At 45.8% G+C, this 18377-nt stretch overlaps 1 protein-coding gene across 2 annotated transcripts in view; it reads left to right on the top strand.

The window, feature by feature from the left end:
• PNPLA7 (patatin like phospholipase domain containing 7) overlaps positions 1-18377 on the top strand; it is an 89380-nt gene that overhangs the window by 36723 nt on the left and 34280 nt on the right. For both annotated transcript variants that reach the window (XM_030461288.1, XM_030461287.1), the window contains exons 20-26: positions 1185-1298; positions 8291-8351; positions 10230-10379; positions 14887-14950; positions 15397-15565; positions 16883-17065; positions 17871-17989. In XM_030461288.1, the coding sequence (XP_030317148.1) occupies positions 1185-1298; positions 8291-8351; positions 10230-10379; positions 14887-14950; positions 15397-15565; positions 16883-17065; positions 17871-17989 (860 nt within the window). The remainder of the gene's footprint in view (positions 1-1184; positions 1299-8290; positions 8352-10229; positions 10380-14886; positions 14951-15396; positions 15566-16882; positions 17066-17870; positions 17990-18377) is intronic.

Genomic DNA, 18377 nt, shown 5'->3' with positions numbered 1-18377 from the left:
GAAACTCTGATAAAAAGCTGGTGATATGGGAGTGGGCTAAACCAGAAGGCATCATACAAACATTTGAGAACCTGGACTCATGGTTCCCCATGGATGTGTGCACACCATGAGCTCTTTTTCCCCTTTTTGTATGGGTTAAAATTGATCCCTGGCACCTGAGCAAAAAGCACAGGCTGGCCCTTACAAACTGTGGTTCCTTCAGATTTCCTTGTGCAGCTTTTGGTGCTGTAGCAGTCGGGGGGGATTAAACTCTGCTGTACCAGCTAGAGTTAATATCTGCAGGCTGATCTCAGCTTTCTGGACTAATTGCAAGTTTTGAGATCTAGATGTTCTGGCTGTCTGAATTACCCATTTTGTGCTCATGTAATCTTCCAGCAAAGCACTCCTGTTGGAAGTGGGGTCACAGAGTTGTGTGTTTTAAATTAAATTTCTTGTGCTGTAGGGAGAAGCACATGCCTGGGCACCTGGCAGAGCTCTGCCCTTGGATGAGGCATTCTGTACCTGACATTAATTCTGTGTCTGACTGAGCCCCAAGCAATGCAAAAACATTGCTTGAGTAGGGATTTGCTGTAGGCATAAGCTGTAGAATAAGTTCTGAAACAAACCAACCAACCACCCAAAAAGTAAGCGACCAACCAGCCCCCCAAAGCAGCTCCCACTAACAAGCACCTGGAAAAGCAAATCTGTCCAAAATGTGCTGAGAGTAAAATGAAAGTGATTCAGGGTGATGAGGGGAAAAAAGAAAGATAGGGAGAACAGCAGAGAAGTGGGGTTTTCTCAAAGATGGCTTTGTCACAGTTTAAATCAGTGAAGAGATGTGTTAAAAATACAATAGATATTAAAAGAAAAAAAATATATAAATACGTATGAAAATATATAAATAAAAATGCATAAATATTGCAACAAGGGAGTGAACCGTGTGCCTCTGGCCATGCCTTTCCAACAGCAGAGCCTGTGCTGAGAGTTTGGGATGGAACAGCCAGACTCCCATGGTATGGAATAGCTCGTGCTTGCTGCAGATGGATGTGAACCACCCCGGGCATTGCCCTCGGGGAGCAGGTTCTGTCCTGGGGGGTGTGAGCAGCAGCTGGGACAGGCTGGCTCTTGGGAATTGTTCCATTTCTCCATCCTGATGTTTGGTGTTTTTGCAACACGTTGTGAGTTCTGGCTGTGTCCTCTTTCAGGTGGAGGCATTGACTCACCAGCCTCGAGCCACCACAGTGCATGCAGTGAGAGACTCGGAACTTGCCAAGCTCCCCGAGGGAGCCCTGACATCCATCAAACGCAAATTCCCCCAGGTAAGGAAATCAGAAACATTTATTTTCTGTCCATCTCCAAGCTCCCCGTTACCACCAAGTCCTTTGGTTTCTTTTTGTATGATTGGTGCATCCTGAGGAATCCTTTTCTCCTTTTTGTCTGCCTGGTCGGATCTGTACCAGGCTCCCACTGCTCCTGTGCCTTCCCATCAATCCTAGCAGGGCTGGTTTGTGTTCATCTGAAATTAATTTGTGAAATTAATGCCAAATGCAGGACATGCATATTTAGCCAAGTGGGAATCACTCAGTGTTACTGTTAGTAAATGAAAGTTTGACTTCTGAAATCACTTTAAAAGGGTATTATGCAGTTGTCTTGCTCAGCGAGGCTCCAAGTTGACTCTTGCTTATTATGTACCTTTATTTCCCAAGTATTGAGAGTTGGGGCTTGGTTTTCATCTTCCTTGCATTTTAGGCTGTCAGTCCTCATTCTGTCTGTGTCCTGAAGACTGTGATTGCTCCCTTTGAACCCATCAACTCATCCATCTTCCTTAATTCACTTGACATTCTACCTCTCTCCTGCAAAGCTGGAGACTGTCGGACTTGAAATTTAATTCTTTTGTCCCTAAGTGCATCAGGGACATAATACTAAGCACTAAATCATTACACGAGCCTCAAAGGCAATTCTTTAATGCTATTACTTCAAATTATTTCTGATTTCTCTTTTTGCTGTCTTTTAAAACTTATTTTTTAAAAACCTGCAAAAGTAATAAATGTAATTAAAATGCTTGTGTTCCTTTGCTATCCTAGGACTCATAATAATTTGATTTTTTTTTTTTTATCTTGTAAAATATAAAGCCTATATTCATGCCTTCTTGTGTTACAGTAACTGTGGGGGTTTTGTCTGTGTTATTGCTAGGAGAATTTCATAATTGCAGCAAGTGTTTGGAAGTAATATCAATGAAACAATAATCCTCCTGACGTCCCTGCAAGTGTTATTTTTGCTTAAGTGCTTTGGAACTTCTGTTGTGGGTTTTTAAGGCCATCCTGCTCTGCAATAGTTGTGTGATTCTGATTTCCTACCTAGATTCTGAACAGGCAGAAACAAGACCAAGCCTCAGCCTGGGCAGCACCACCTCCTGCCTTGAGGTGTCCTTTAAACATTGTGCTAATTGTTCTAATTCTGCTTTGTCTGATGCAGGAGCTGATTTCAGGGTCTCTCTTAGCTCTCTTCCTTCCCCCTGTTCTCTCAGATGACAGAATTGTTTTCCCCTAAAATGTGCCCTCTGTGGAGATGCAAATCTTTATGCTTTGCAGTTCCAGTTGAGCTTAAATGTCACATTTATAGCACAATTCCAAACATTTATTTGCAATGGAATTCACATGTCTTTCCATCTCTGAAGTCTGCTGCCTGTCCTCCTCAAACTCCTCAGCTTTTTGAAGACAGAATTAATTATATCTGGACTTGCATATCGTTTGGCTAATTAGTTACATGGAAACAAAATGCTAAAATAGATATTTTTTTTTAAGGAACTGTTGCAAAAAAGGTTGTTAGAAAACATCCTTGCTGCTGTTTGAGATCTCAACATTTGAAATAGATGTTAAATTGGTATAACAAATGTGACAACTTGCATTTTTATTCTTGGGTTATTTTAGAACAAGTGTTAGAGATAGAGGAATGTAAGGTTGGCTTCAAGGAGGTGATTTATGCAGCTCATGCCTTCAGAACCTAATATACAATATTTTTAATATGATCTCAAAGTTCTTGTGTCTTTTCTTTTTGTCTGTTAGGTCCATCAGATAAGAGAGGGAAGAGGGCAGAAGGGAGAGGGACTTGATGGAGGAAAACAACAGGGTGGAAAGTTTGAAGTGAGGCAGAACACACAAATTGAAGTTTAAAGGAGCATAATGCAGGTTTTGAGCTGAAAACTAATAAATTGCATACAGAGAAAAGGGTCTGGGGGATCATTTCTTAGCAAAAAAATCTAGGCAGTAGAGGATCAAAAGTTGTCCACGCCTGAACAATGTCTTCAGTTGCAAAAAGGTATAAATATGATAGCAGGATGGTTTGGGAGTGAAGAAATCCTTGTGTTCTTCGTGATGCTGGAAGAGGTTCAGTGCCAGGCTGTCAGCACATCTGAGGAGGAGGCAGGCCAAATGCAGAGACTCCAGAGGACAAGGAGGAGGGTAACTGGTGTCTATAAGTATTGAACTGTAAGAGACTAAAAGGTTAAGAGGTGACCTTTGACTATTTTCAAACGTATAGAGGTTTGTTGTTTTTTTTCCATGAAAAGGGCATAAGTTCCATGGCATATTGGGATAAAGCAGGTGGTAGCGTACTGAAATACAGGAGTTGGACAGGAGGATAAAGCTGATTCTGCTCCCTGGAAGGGCTAAAAGGTTGTTGCTTGTTCTTACACCCTCTTCAGAAGTTATGTTTGAGGTGATGGTTAGTGCTGAGCAGAGGGATGGGCCAAGTGAATTCTCTGCCCTGTTTTCTCCCCTGTTATTCTAACACACTGATCTGTACACTGAACTTCTGGGAGCTGGGATGGACAATCAGGAAAAACAGCACAGCTGATGCTCAGGGAAGCTCTGGATGCTTTGCCTTGTTTTGTCTTCTCCTGTGGGCACCTGCTTTGGTCCTGCTGGAGACAGGATACTGGTGGCCTGGGATCCTTGGGGTGACCCAAGGTGTTGTTATTGTGAGGGATAAAGGGATGGGTGAGCATGGGCATCTCATCCCAGCTATAAATAACAGCCAGAATTTCAGAGCTTCTGCCCAGAAATGACTGATGTTGACTTCTAGATCCTGCTCGGTCTGCAGAAAACAAATCTACAGCTTTTGGCTTCTCAGGAAAGCATCCAGACCTTGAGTTCACTGTGGATTTGGGATCCTAGACATTCCCAACTGAAGGTGATCCACAGAGCAAACCTTTTGTTTTCCTGGGACCCGTGCCTGAGGGCTCCAGCAGAGCCATTGGCATTTGCCTTGGTGCTGGGTGCTGCCTGAAGCTTTTCAGAGCTGCAGGAATGTGCAAGGAAATTGATTCTTTCTATTTCCATCACTGCCTTCAGTTCTGAGAAGTAGGACAGGGAATCAGCTCGCAGGATTTTTGGCACCACAAAGCGGTTTCGAAGCAGCAGCAAGAGCCCAGAAGTTGTGAACAGATTACAGAGATGTTCTGACATCAGTGGGGAACTTGGATTGCATTTCACAGGTTATCTTTGCCTCTACTGAGCAGCTGAGATGGTTTTTATGATTCTGACTTGAAACTTAGACCTGGGGAGCTGATGGAAACTGTTCAGGAGCTGAGGAGGGGTTAAGTGCACGCCAGACAATACAGAGCTTTTCTGCATCTTTCTTTTAATTCACTAAATCTGTCCTTTAAATATATTCATGAACAGTGGGTCCTCCATTGTGTGGATACTTTAACCAGAGCTTTTCTGAAGTGGCTGGAGCCTTCCTGGGGCTTTTGCCACATGAGGTGAGCTCCAGCCCGTGCCCTCTTTTCCAAAGACACTGCTACTGTGTGTGTCACATTATTCCAGCTCACTGTGGCACTGGAATATAGCTCAGGAGAGGCCATGCTTCTGGATTTGTCTGTGTGTGTCCTCATGGCCCAGTAAAAGATGTTTTCCTTCCCTGTAGGAGAAGCAAACATGAAAAGGGGGAAGAAACCCACTTGCCACGTGCGGCAGGCAGAGCCGTGCTCATCACAGCAGTGATGCCAGACTGGCATTTTTCTTCAAGACACAATTGATCCTGAGTGCCAGGAGCTCAAACAGCCCCAGGAGAAAGCTTCAGTTCCTCTGTGGGCTGTAGCAGGGGTTGTGAAGGTGCCAGGAATTCACTTTGTCCCAGTGGTTCTTGACCCATCGGCAGTTTTGATTCGGAGCCCCCTTGCCAAGCTCCCTGATCTGGGCTGTGATTTGTCTGATCTGGGGCCATGGAAAGCTTCAGGGACACCAGGGTTTGATTGAAGTTGATGATCTGAGTTAGCTCTTCTCCTCCTTTGTCTCTCAAAATAACTCCTAAGAAAGTCAAGGGAGAAAAACCTCAGCTCCTGGAAAGAGCTGCACGGAAATGAACCTGCTGTTCCCTGAGTTTGTAGAGATAAAATGGCTCTTGTTACTATTTTACCCCAATTGCCTTTAATTTGTAGCACAGAAAGCCCTTGGCAGCCCTGTTTCTATTCTAGCTTATTCACATCAGTGTGGCAGAAAGCCCTTTTATGTGTCCTTTAACTAAATGTATGTGAGACGTGTACAATACCCTGCTGGGAAAGCACCAAGAAATTGTTATTCCACATATTTAATGTAAAGGTGGCCTCTTGGGTGGCTGATTTGAAGTTTTAAAGGTTTAACTATGAGATGTCTTATTTCTAAACTTCAAAGTCACTGGAGAAAGTCCTCAGCTCACCTGCAGAGCACTCTCAGAGCACGGATCTTGTGGAGCTGTGTGATGGCAGAGGAGCCACTGGAGAGGATCTGAGCAGCCTTGGAGGAAAAAAAGAGTCAGATTTGTAGGGCTGTATGTCTGGTGGTTGAACAGGATCCAACCTGGCTCATTCCTATTTTTTGGAGTGTCAGGGAGTGATAGGACATGGGGGATTGGATACAAACTAGAGGAGAGGAGATTTAGATGAGATGTTAGGAAGAAGTTCTTCTCCATGAGGGTGGTGAGACCCTGGCACAGGTTGCCCAGGGAGGTGGTGGGAGCCCCATCCATCCCTGGAAGTTTTTAAGGCCAGGCTGGATGGGGCTCTGAGCAACCTGGGCTGGTGGAGGTGTCCCTGCCCATGGCAGGGGGGTGGAACTGGGGGGTCTTACAGGTCCCTTCCAACCCTGAAAATTCCATGATTGATTCTGTGACTCTTGCCTAATTTAGAAACCTCCAGGTGTTCCTGGAGAAGCCTGGACTCCAATTGCTGCTTTTCTGCAGAGCAGATTTTGTTCCAGACCTGAAGCCCAAACCCCCAGGGTCTGTGCCAGCAGCTGAGCTGTGGGTGGGGGTCTGCAGGGTGGGCTGGATGGAGAGACTGAGTGAGAGCTGGGATGTGCTGAGAGCTCCAGACACTTCCCACTGAGCTGGGAGGGCTGTGTAGCCCCAGGTACTGGTGACTCCATGGGAATGAGACACTTTGGCATCTGCAGATGTCTGGGAAGTGCTGTGCTGGCACCGTGCTTGGGAAATCTTGGAGTTTGCTCCATGGGGGGGGTTCTTGCCTGCTCGTAGAAGAACAGAGCCTGGGCAGGGCTGGAGGTACCTCCAGAGCATTAGAAACTTGTTGGGTTTTTTCCAAGTCAGTCCATTTTATTTCCCAGCAGTGCTGCCAGAGTTCAAGCCTTCCACCCTCACTGCCAATTCCCAGAGCTTTTCCTGGTGACATCCAGCTCCTTAGGCAGCCTGGGAATCAGTGACACAGAATCACTGCCCAGGAACCCCCTGCCCAAACCCCCTCTGCTGCCTCCATCACCTCCATGACCTCTTCAAAGAGCTCTGTGTTTCCCTTCAACAGGGACACCTTTGAGATCTCCCAGCCCAAGGGTTCATCTCTGCTTCCTCCTCCTCCTCCTCCTCTGCTCCCCAGGCTTCACCAGACCCCACCAGTTCCCTCCAGCTCCTCTCCTGGGTCCCCTGGCTTCCATGTCATAATCCCTTGGGTCATTCTGCTCCTTCCTGGCCCATGTTACTGGGCATGTTAGAACAGAGGGGTTGGAAAACCTGAAGGGTGATTTTTTAAAATTTTTTTTTCCTCCTGTTGGGTTTTTTTTTTTCTTTTAGTCTCTCCAGTTGAAATGAATTTGGTGGGAGCTGCTCTGGCTGCCCTGCAAGGTGACAGGAGGCAGGTGAACCACTGGAGCTTGGGTCTGTTTTTCATGGAGAGATGTGATTTGTATTGACTTCACCCTCAGACAGATGGACAAGTCTCTTGTAAAGGAAAACATTGCCTTTTAATGAAAAAAAAATTAAATTTTTTTTAAAAAATTCATATGTAATATGAAACTCCAAGGAAATTTCAGGCCAGTTCTTAGCTCAGATCCCAAACTGCTGTTCCTTCAAGGTTGCCATGACTGCAGCAGTGACTCATCCCCTTCTGGTGAGCAATTTCCTTGTCTTACAAAGCCACCAGGGAAATAATTTTTCCATATCCATACGTACCAAGGCTGTAAGGTTTGCTCGAGCAAATGAGGCAAATAATATTTCCTGGTAATAGGAGCAGCCAACTGGAAAACGAGACCAATCTGTTCTATTCTTAGCTCTGTCATTAGCCTTGGACTTTGACTTAGCTGGAGCCCTCCTCAGCTGTCTGTAAAGCAGGAAAAGTTATAAATTAGGAGACTGTTTTGGGGAGTAATTAATATTCTGATGTTTGAAGTGGTTCAGAAGTGTAAAACATTGGTAACACCCTCAGGGCAAGTCCTGGTGTGCAGACACAGGGGTCAGGGAGCTGGCTATGGGGGATGCTCTCCAGGTTGTCTCCCTTAGCAAGGGCAATTAGTCCCATAATTCTGATGAAGAATTCCCGCTGTGATTTGAGGGGGAAAGATATTTCTTAGATTGTTCTGCAGGTGTCTGGAGTGTGTATTTCTCTCTTTTTTTCAAGATGTCTTAAATTTGGTCACTGTGAGCACCAGGGGTCAGGTGGAAGTGAGATTGTGGGGGAGGATCTGAGGACAGGCTTGAGCCTTTTGGCTTCAGTACCTATAGAATTGTGGTGTGGTTTTTTTTTCTTCTTCTTCTTTTGTTCCCAGAGTACAGTAAATACTGTGTTTGCTCTTTTTTTTGCTTGCTTTCTTTTCTTGTTTTATAGGTTAGGGCAAAACAGGTAAAAGAAATCAAGACAAATGATCTGTCACCAGATGTTACAGCCAGGAAAGAAGCTGTGGTTAAAAAACCCCTTGTCAGTGGGTGGTTCAGCTTGAGAGAATATCTTAGAGAAGTTTAAAAGTAGCTGTTTCAGTGTACTATTTTGAGTACATTCTGCCTGAATGTTTGTTTCTTCTCTTTTTTCTTTCTCTCCCATTGCCAGGTTGTGACTAGACTTATTCACTTGCTGGGGGAGAAGATTCTTGGCAGTCTTCAGCAGGGAGGTAAGAATCATTCCTGCCCTGCTCCCATTGATGCTGCTGCTTCCTGGGAGCTGGAATTACAGCCTGAAATCTGGAAAGAGAAAGCACATACTGAAAGGAGAATTTGGCACTCAGTATTTTAGCTGTTGTCAGAAGGGAAGGGTGATTTTGTGCTATATATATGTGTCTACAAGTTGGGTTTGGGGTTTTTTTTGGTGGGACATGGTTAATTAAGTGTGGGAATGGAAGGATTTGCAATCGAGCTGGAAAAGCACTGCTGAGAATGTGCAAATATTCCAGATATTCTTGGGTAGCTTTTAAAAGGAAGCAGATGGACAGTAACCACTGAAGGCTCCTGTGGGGTTCTTTTCTCTGGGGGTCACTTGGTTTTTCTTTGGTTGGGTTTTTTAAGTGACTTTTCTGGCTGGTTTTGCAAATGTTCCAGGGAGACCTTGAAAACAAGGTGTCAAATTCCCACGTTTTGGAGCAGTACTGGGGAAGGAATCTTGATTTCCACTCTTTCTTTCCTTGCTTTCTGTAGGCAGTTGAGTTGGAACCTCCAGTGCTGGTTGTATTGGGATGTCTGTGGGTGCTGAAGTCTGCACTGGGAATAGGGCAGGGTGGGATCTGGAGAAAAGGGGAGGAAAATCAGGGACAGGAGTGGGAACTCAGAGGATTGCCCTTGAAGTTGTGAGGACTGGGGGAGCTGAAGGAGTTGAGCGTGATGTGTGACTTGTTTGAACCCACACATCTTCTTGAAGATATCCAAAACGAGTGGCAAAACCTGCTAAATGTTCTGTGCTGAGCTGTTTTAGGAGCCTTGAATGACTCAGTTGCTGAATATATGTGAAAAAAAAGGCTTGTTTGATATTCCTGTGTGTCCTGCAGGGTAGTGTTGATCTTCCATACAGACTTGGGATGGGTTTTTATCTGGTATATGAAGTATTCCTGTGTCCACCTCAAGAATTCATCTTAATGGTGCACTGGGGCCTTTGCTGGGTGGAATGGGAGAAGCAGGACATTAAATCTGAACTTGGATCACAATAATATAATAATCATGCCATGAACTGAGGGGCTTTAGCAGCACAGTGAGGTTGTCTGAGAAGGCTGAGTTAGAGGGAGAAGAAATAATGCCAAAGTAAAAGCAGCAGTTTGCAGAACACCCCATGTCATTGGCCTTTTCCTCTTCTAAGCTATCCTGGAAGATTTTAGCTTTGTGCTCTGTCAACAGATCCTTCCCTCTGCCTGTCCTTGTCCTTACCCAGCTCACTGTGTTGTGTTGGAGATCTTCCCACAGCTATTTCAGAGATTCCATATTTTATTTCAATACTTGTAAGCACATACCTGTAGAGCTCCATGTTACAGAATTGTGAAGAGATGCAAGGATAGGGGGATATGCAGATTGCCTACAGCAGCTTTGTTAAAAGGAGGTGTTTATCTCCTTGATCAGGAATGCCATAAAAACAGAATGCTAATTTTTGGAATATTTTGATACTTACAACAGGTTTTGGGTTCTTCTTTTAGTTAAGCTAATTCCTCTTGTGGGCTAAAACCTGTTCCAAAGTCATGGCTGCTGAAGGTGCCTTTTTATCTTAACAGGTCAGGTAAATGCACATTGTATTTAACCTGCTCCTGACATCCAGATATTTTGGTTGTTGCCTGATTTTGCCCACACGTGCTGTCAGCAGCCAAGAATGAGGAGAATTGGCCTTCATCCTCTTACAAATGAAATAAGTGGGAGCTCTTCCCTTTTCTAGGATATGGAAGGAGTTAAATTTATCTTGGGTTAAGCAACTCTGTGACCCTTTGCTTTTCCTTGAAAACAGTGAGATGACACCAAGCTTCCCAGGTTGGCTGATGGCATGTTTTGTTGGGTTTTTTTTCTCTCTTTTTGAACAGGTCATGCCCTTGGATTGCACAGCTCGAGCAGCAAGTGGGATGCTGGGAATCCTGCCAGCAATCTCTCCACCGTGGCAATTATGCCAGTGTCAGAGGAGGTGCCACTCACAGCCTTCACTCTGGAGCTCAAACATGCTCTCAGTGCTGTGGGTAAGAAGTCTTCACCTGGGACATGATGCTGGAAGTCCCTTTCAGTGTTCCTAATGATGAAAATGAGAGCTTTCTCTGTGTAGATTTGCTGCCACTGCTACATTCGTGTTGTTTCTCCTTTTGGCTTTTCTAGAATAAGCTTTTTGTTTAATTATAAATTGGAGTCAGATGTTTCCATTTAACACCTGGGTTCACATTTGAGGAGGAAGCAGAGAAGTCCTGCAGGGTGAGCCAGAGGCTCCAGCACTGCTTCCTCACTGCTTTGCCTGCTGGGCTGGGATGGGAAAGGGAAAGAGTTTTCCACTTGTGAGCTGGAGTGAAATGGAGGTGGGAAAGTTTTACTGCTGTGAAGAGTTTGAGGTGAGGATAACCATGCTGATGAGTCCTGATGAAGGTGTGGGATGTCTGTTGTTGTTGACATTTTCCCCCCTAATCCTGGTAGAGCTCAGAGCATCTCATCACAAAGCTCTTCTGCATTATACAGATTTTTTACAGTTATTTTCCTGACTATGTTTTTGTCCTTTTACCAAGAGCAGCTAAATGATACCACATGGCTGTGCAAATTCTGATTATGTATGGGAGCCATCATGTATCATTTCAGACTGAAGTAGAGAGGGATTGAAATCCAACATGTGTATCTCTCCTCCCTTTCTGACATTTAAATAGAAGCTTTAATTTCTAAAAATGCATCTCGTATTGGAAAGCTCACTGAAGTATCCTTATCACTAATTTATTGGAGCTTTTCATTTTAGTTCTGTCTCCTTTACACCCAGATTAGATTTAAAAGTGAAGTGTTTAATGTGACATCTGGATTCTGCCACCTCTTGGTGGTTTTGCTGGGGGAGATCAGGCACTGAGGCATCAAATTCATCTCTCAGCTCTGTCTTGTTGACACAATTCTGTGGACCTTTATTAAGCCAAATACAAATTCCCATTTGATGAAGTCCAGGCAGTTCAGTTTGGTGTGCTAATATTTTTTTTCCTGTCATTTTATATTGGACAATATCTTTTTGTGTAAGTATATTTTCTAGGTGAGGTGGAATTACACCCATTTCTGACCATCTGAGAGCAGTCCTTGACCTCTGGGCCTCTGATTTCTCTGGGCAACTTTTTGGCCATGTTTTATTAGACTTATAACTGGGATAACTGCATTCCCACTCTTCTGTATCTTAGGAAATTGGTGCTAGGGGGGAAAAAAATGACAAAAGTGAGCACCATGCTCATCTTGGAAAGAAAGGAAGAGTTATGTCTCTCTTGTGTTACTTGTGGTTCTTAACTGGGCAGGATTTGGAAGTCTTGCTGAAGGGCTGCCTCACCATTCCTTGAGTGCCTTAGATGCTGAAAAGATAAAATGAAATAGACTCTGATATTTGCCAGTGCTGGTTTTTAGTCCTCACCTCTCTTTTATGGGCTTGTAATTCTCTACAGAAAAAAGGCTGCTCTGGAGTAGTAATTTAGAAGCTCCATGAGGATTCCCCAGGAATCCTGATCCTCCAGGCCTGGGGGTAAGACTGTTGCATTCTCTTGCCTAAAGCACCTAAAACCTGGGAGTCAGAATCTCAGCAAATTCAGTGAAAGAAAAATCCCCTGAGGGCTCCTAAAAGTCACAGTAATGACCTGAGAGTGTCATGAAGTCCTTGCTCTGATGCTCTTCCCCAGCAACCTGCTGGTTGCAGTCAGAGGGGCAGTGTTGGGTTTAGATCAATATTTGATGTCACCTCCTATCACCTCTGTTATACTCTTGGAGCTAATCACCCCATAGCTGATCCTGCTAAGAGAGGGCAGCACCTGATGGGTGCTGGCTGGAACCAGGCTGATGTCTGGGGTGGAGGTGATGGGGTGACTGGGGTAATGTAACTGGGGAGGAGTCCCTGCCCATGGGTGATCCAGAAGGTCCCTTCCCTCCCAAACCAGTCTGGGGTTCCTTCCTGCTGGTGTGGCTGTTGGAGGGGTACTTGAGAATGTTTTTTATAACTTGATTGCTCTCAGCAGTTGAGTGAAATAACACTTTTGGTCATCGTTTTTATACACTTGAGAACACATATGCTGGTGTTCTTGATCACATTAATGGAGGGTTATTTAATGTTGAATAATTGGGAGCTTGGTAGAAATTGGAAGTGTAGAGCAGATGGTTGTTATTTCTGAAGCCAAACGGAGCTGATTTGGTTGGAAGCATCACCAGGGGCTGTGCTGGGGGTGGGGAAGGGTCTGGTGTGAGCCAGCACAGCCATGGCTGTCCATCCATGTGTCTGTGTCAGGTACTGCTCACTGCTGCTTTTCAAAATAGAAGAAAGCATTTGGAAAATCCTTCCATGATCTCTCAGTTCACCTCCCCAGGGCTCTTTCTTGGTGCTTGATGGGGATGTGTTGTCCCCAGTCAGAGTCTCTGTGGGTGCAGCATCCATCACCTTGGGTGATGCAAAGCTGCACTCCAGCTCTACAAAGCCTGGCCCTGTACCAAGGTGCTGTGGCTGACTGGGGGAACTGGGTTTGCTGGTTTCCCCTCAGGACCTGTGTCCCCCATGGGCACTGTGGTCACTCCAGGCCTCTTTGCTGATGTCCCTGGGTCTCAGTGTTGGGGTGCAGGCAGGACACAGGGAAGTGCTGAGGTGGAACCTGCTGCCCCCTCCTCATCCTTAGCTCTTACTTGACATTTTTATGATATTCTCCAGCTCATTTTGCATTCCTGGCTCTTCTGTTTTGCCTATTAAACTTCCACCATTGTCAGAAAGCTTTGTAAGTCACCCAGCCTGGGAGGATATTTGGATTGCACATCATTTCCATTTTGCTGAGAAATGTGCCATGTTAGTGAAGATAAATGAAAGCTCTGCTTTTGGCTGCTTTTTCAACGTTTGCCTGTCCTCCCTTGCTGTCTCTGGAGCACACAGGCTCCCAAATGCCTCTTCTGGGAGACCTCTCTGAAGCCCATTATCCCATGCAGCAAAGTTTGTTGTTTGTGAGGCTGAATGGGGAAGCAGATCAAAGCCTCTCTCAGTGATAAGAATGATAAAACTCAAGTGGTAAATTCCCTCCCCAGCACTGGCTCTGTTCCTGCAGGCAGACAGCTCCAGGAGCAGCACAAATGCAGGAGTGATGGGCAGGTCAAACCAGTCCAGGTCTGGAGATGCTAAAGAGCTCGTTCCCTCAGCTTTGGATTTGTGCCTTTCATAGGAGCCAACTCCCCCAAGTTTTACTGGGAGATGAGGAAATTAAATTCTGCTTTCAAATCATCCTCTTTTCCTGGCTTTCTCACCAGCTTTTGCTTTTTATCTTTTGGTCTCAGCACAGGGAATGTTTTGGTTGGCTCCTCCTTCCTCATCAGTGTGACAAAGAGCAAACATTATTTGGAGGTTTGAAAAGAAAAGATAAAAATCAGACTTCTGTGTTCTTGTCAGGTCTAACAGTGAAGTATGGTACAAGAGAATGAAGCCTTTGCAGGGGGAATTGAGCTTTGGGGGGACAACGAGTTGGCCCTGCAGGTCAGGATGGTGGCTCCAGACCCTGTGCTTGTGCTTCTTGCTTTTGGAGCACAGAAAGATGGAATTCCAGCCTTTTTACCATGTTGCTCCTTCACGGTTCCTTGGTTTTTGCTAAACACATTAGGGCATGCTGCTTTATTAATGCCTTGAGAGACTTCACATAATTAAGTGTTTTGTTATTTCCTACATGAGTTTCAGTTCTTTTATTAATGAAAAACTGAAGGATGACATTAGGAAAACATTAACACAAAGCAACTGTGCTTTCATATTTTGTGAAAGTGAATTTCTCTCTCAGGATAAGACAGATGATATTTTCTTTACATACGAGATTAATCCCTCTTAAGTTTGCTTTGCTTTGCTTTTTTGTATTTAGCTGCAGTTTTTCTGCAGCCTCCAGCACACATGGCTTGTGCTGCTGCTGCTGGAATGGAATTGCTAATAAGGAAATGGGACTGAAGTGGCTGCAAGACACTTGATTTGCCTCAAAATTCATCTGGTGTACAGTGTGTGTCTGGCTGGGCAGGGAGTTGGACTGTGCCCTACAGAGTATGGGGTGTATTGGATAGAAAGTGGTAATCCCACTATAGGGTTCTCTAGGATCCATCTGGGGAGCTGGCTCAGTGCAGGATAAACAAAGAGTTTATTTCAATAGGGCAGCAAAGTAGCTTTTGTCCTGGAGACCAAAGTCCTGGACTTTCTGTAGCTGGAATTCTGAATGCTGTGTTTGTGAAAGTGCAGCTGCAGCAGGAATTGTCATCCCAGAGTGAGGAATGGCCCAGAAAGTAATGGGATAACAGAGCTCAGGGGGGATGGAGAATGGGAAGATGCTGTAGTTAAGTGTGAAAAATTGTTTTGAGGACTCTGTGCCAGCTCGTTCCTCTCTGACAGCTCCAGTCAGTGTCCTGATCTGTCACCATCTTCAGAGCAGGTTCAGAGGACTGCATTTGTTAGAGCTGTGTTCTCAGTAGGGTTTCTGGGGAGCTGGGAATTACAGGTGGTCACAGGAAACTTTTTTTTTGTTCTTCCAGGTCCTGCTTTGCTGCTCACCAGTGACAACATCAAACAGAGACTGGGTTCTGCTGCTCTGGATAGGTACCAGTGGGGCTTAGGGGGAAAATGCAGATGGTTTTATAAATTAGACAGGGCTTGGGAATAAAGTTCTGTGTCCTAACATTGAGCTTCCTCATCGAGGTGCTTGAGAGAGCAGTGTTTCAAGAGTATTTGGTTAGAATGTGGGTGGGTTGGTTTTTTTTTTTTCCATCATTGCCTTCTCACTTGGAAAAGCTCAATTGCTCCAAGTGGGGATTGTGTACTCATCCTGAGGGATGCTGTTAGCTCTGTGCATACATCTAATGGTATAAATCACAGAGATAAAGGGTCTGAGCCTGGAAATCTGGGCAGGTTCTTAGGGCAAGCAAGAGTTGCAGGTCTGATGCCCTTCAGATGTCCTTGACAGGCAAGATTTCTCTCTGGTCTGTCAGGAGCTGTGCTACAAATGTTGGAATTCGTTTTGTTTGGGTTTTTTTTTCTCTCCCCAGTATCCACGAGTACCGACTGACCAGCTGGCTGGGGCAGCAGGAGGATATCCACAGGATTGTTCTGTACCAGGCTGACAGCACCCTCACCCCCTGGACCCAGCGCTGCATCCGCCAGGCTGACTGCATCCTCATCGTTGGGCTGGGAGACCAGGAGCCAACTGTGGGAGAGGTGTGGGAATGGCTCCCTGGGGGGTCTGCAGGCTCAACAGTCCAGAGCAGAGGAGGTTCTTCCATACTCATGGAATTTTCCTGGGTTTAACACCCAGTGAGGCATAAACAGTGCAGTATTCCTGAGAAATGTGGATTATAAAGAGAAAAAGGGCTGAATGAGGAGCCTCTGAAATGGCAAATTTTATTTAGAAGTGTTCTCACCAAACTTCTTTTCCTCTAATGAGTTGTTGTGGCCAGTTGTAGTGAAATGAGGCAACCAGGTGCCAGATTGCCAGGGAGTGAGCATGAGCTTGTGTCAAGCCCACCATACCTTTTATTGCCCCCTAATCCTGCTCATGCCCAGTGGGTCCCACCCTAATTAGGCACAGGTGGGCTTGACACAAGCTCATGCCACTCCCTGGCAATTAGTGGCACCTGGTTGCCTCATTTCACTACAGCCAATAGTAAATCAAAAGCTAAATTGCTTTGAGGCTTTGTGTTTCTGTCCAGAATTTCTTTGCAGAATCTCCAGATAGAAAGACAAATTCTTTTCTACCTGGATGGAATTCATGGCATGTGCCTAGGAGAAAACAGATCTAAATTATATTGTGTGAATAATTTAATATATTGTATTATGGATGGTAAGCTGTATTTCCCCCCCCCCTTCCTATCTGTTTTTATTTTTGATGTTTTTGTTGCTTGAAAGTCATTTGACCAGGCACATAAATTCAGCAAGGAAGTTAAAAGTGAGGCCACGAGTGGGGTTTTCAGGCTGGTGAAGTGCTGAGTGTGACTGCCAAGGAGCCTGGGACTGGTACCATCTGCAGCATTGTTGTGTCTCACTTGGTGTTGGTTCTCCATGCCTGAGTGTGGGAGGCAGGAGGCACAGTAAAAGTGAGGCTCCCAGCTGCCTAGCACAACCAGAAAATAAAAATAAGGAATGCAAGGGGGAAAACTGATCTGATTGGAAGCAAAAGAAAAAACATGCTGAACATCTGCAGGCTTAAGTATGGCTTGGGAAGCAATCTCATTTTGCATGAGCAGTGTGTGTCAGTGCTCTAGTGGGCTGTGCTTTGGGTGAGAATCATTGATTTTTAAGTATCAGGTGTCTGATTTTGGAGGTCTCTGTGCCATGCAAGCCCACAGCTAACAGAGTAGTTCTCTGAATCCATCTTGTTTGGGGGTCCTGTGTGTGTGGTTGTGCCAGTTGAGGCAGGAACAGGCAGGAGATGTGTGTGCATTTTGTGTGTGCATTTCCCAGTACAGCAGTCTGTAAAGCTGACACTGGGGCACAACCCACCTGATACCCCCCTTCCTTTGGTCTCTTGTGCTGCAGCTGGAGAGGATGCTGGAGAACACTGCGGTCAGAGCCCAGAAACAACTCATCCTGCTCCATAAGGAGGATGGGCCTCTCCCTTCCCGAACTGTGGAGTGGCTGAACATGAGGAGCTGGTGCTCTGCTCACCTTCACCTCCGCTGCCCACGCAGAGTCTTTTCCAAAAGAAGTTTGCCCAAGCTGGTAAGAGGTTTCCTGCCTTGCTGGCTGCCCCTCAGCTCTAGGGCTTCACTTGGAAGTCACATCAAAGGTGATGTGACATGGTGTTCCTACATGGGTGGTGTCCTCAAATCTCTTTGGCCTCAAGTTTACCCTGGGAAACAGGGGTAAGGGCTCCTGGCCTCCCTGGGGATGAGTGTTTGGCTGCAGTCAGTACTCTCAGGGTTTTAGGCTTGTAACTGGGGTGGGATCCTCTTCACTGGGAGGGTTTTGCAGGGTGCTGGGGTCACTGTGGGACTGGGAGGTTCTGTGGAAACATAAAAAGATTTTTCACTGTGAGGGTGGCAAAATACTGGAGCAGGCTGCCCAAAGAGGTTGTGGAGTCTTCTCTGGAGACATTCAGACCCTGTCTGGCCACATTTCTGTGTGACCTCCACCAGGTGGTTCTGCTGGGGCAGGGGGTTGGACTCTTGGATCTCTTGAGGTCCCTTCCAACCCCCAGCACTCTGTGGTTCTGTCACTGGGTGATCTTAAAGGTCTTTTCTGACCAAAGTGATTCTCTGATTCTATCCACGTGCTTGTAAGAATCACACTGAAGTTACAGCAGAGGCAGACTCGGGGTGCTTCCCAGGAGCTTCCCATCCTTGTCAAGAAACTGAAATATTTCTGGAGAAAAACCTTGCACTCGGGTGAAGTTCTCCCAGCACACTGTAAAAGCAGTTGTGTGGGATCAGGAGAAGGGTTCGGGTGGTTCGTGCACCTTCTTTTCCTTTGAAGAACAGGCTGGTTTTGGCTGTGGTGCAGTGTCCCTGCCCTGTCCCTCCTGCAGATCGAGATGTACGAGCGCCTCTTCCAGAAGCCTCCCGACCGCCACTCCGACTTCTCCCGCCTGGCTCGAGTCCTGACTGGAAACGCCATCGCCCTGGTGCTGGGGGGTGGAGGAGCAAGGTTTGTCCTGGGCTGCATCCCTGCCAGCTCCTGGAATGCCTGTGGCACTGGGACTCAGCACTGCTCTGCCAGCAGCCTCTGGGGGAAGTGCTGAGGAGCTGCTTCCCATACACAGACTGAACCCGCTGCCTGGCTTTGGGTTTGGCTTTGGGTTTGGCTTTGGGTTTGGCTTTGGGTTTGGCTTTGGGTTTGGCTTTGGGTTTGGGTTTCTGCTGAGTGCTTGCGACCTCCTGAGACCTCTCATAAGTTGGGCTTAATACCAGGAGATGACCAGGGCACTAAATATGACACTTGCTTTTTATTAGCCTGCACTCTATTTTTTTTCCCCTATGGATTTTGATATTAGAAAATGGTTTGCAGTATTTCAAAAGGCCCCCGAAGCTCTTAA

The sequence above is a fragment of the Calypte anna genome, chromosome 17 (genome assembly GCF_003957555.1).
Source record: "Calypte anna isolate BGI_N300 chromosome 17, bCalAnn1_v1.p, whole genome shotgun sequence".
Taxonomy (NCBI): domain Eukaryota; kingdom Metazoa; phylum Chordata; class Aves; order Apodiformes; family Trochilidae; genus Calypte; species Calypte anna.
The sequence above is the reverse complement of the archived record's forward strand: the minus strand, read 5'-3'. Positions and strand labels throughout refer to the sequence as shown.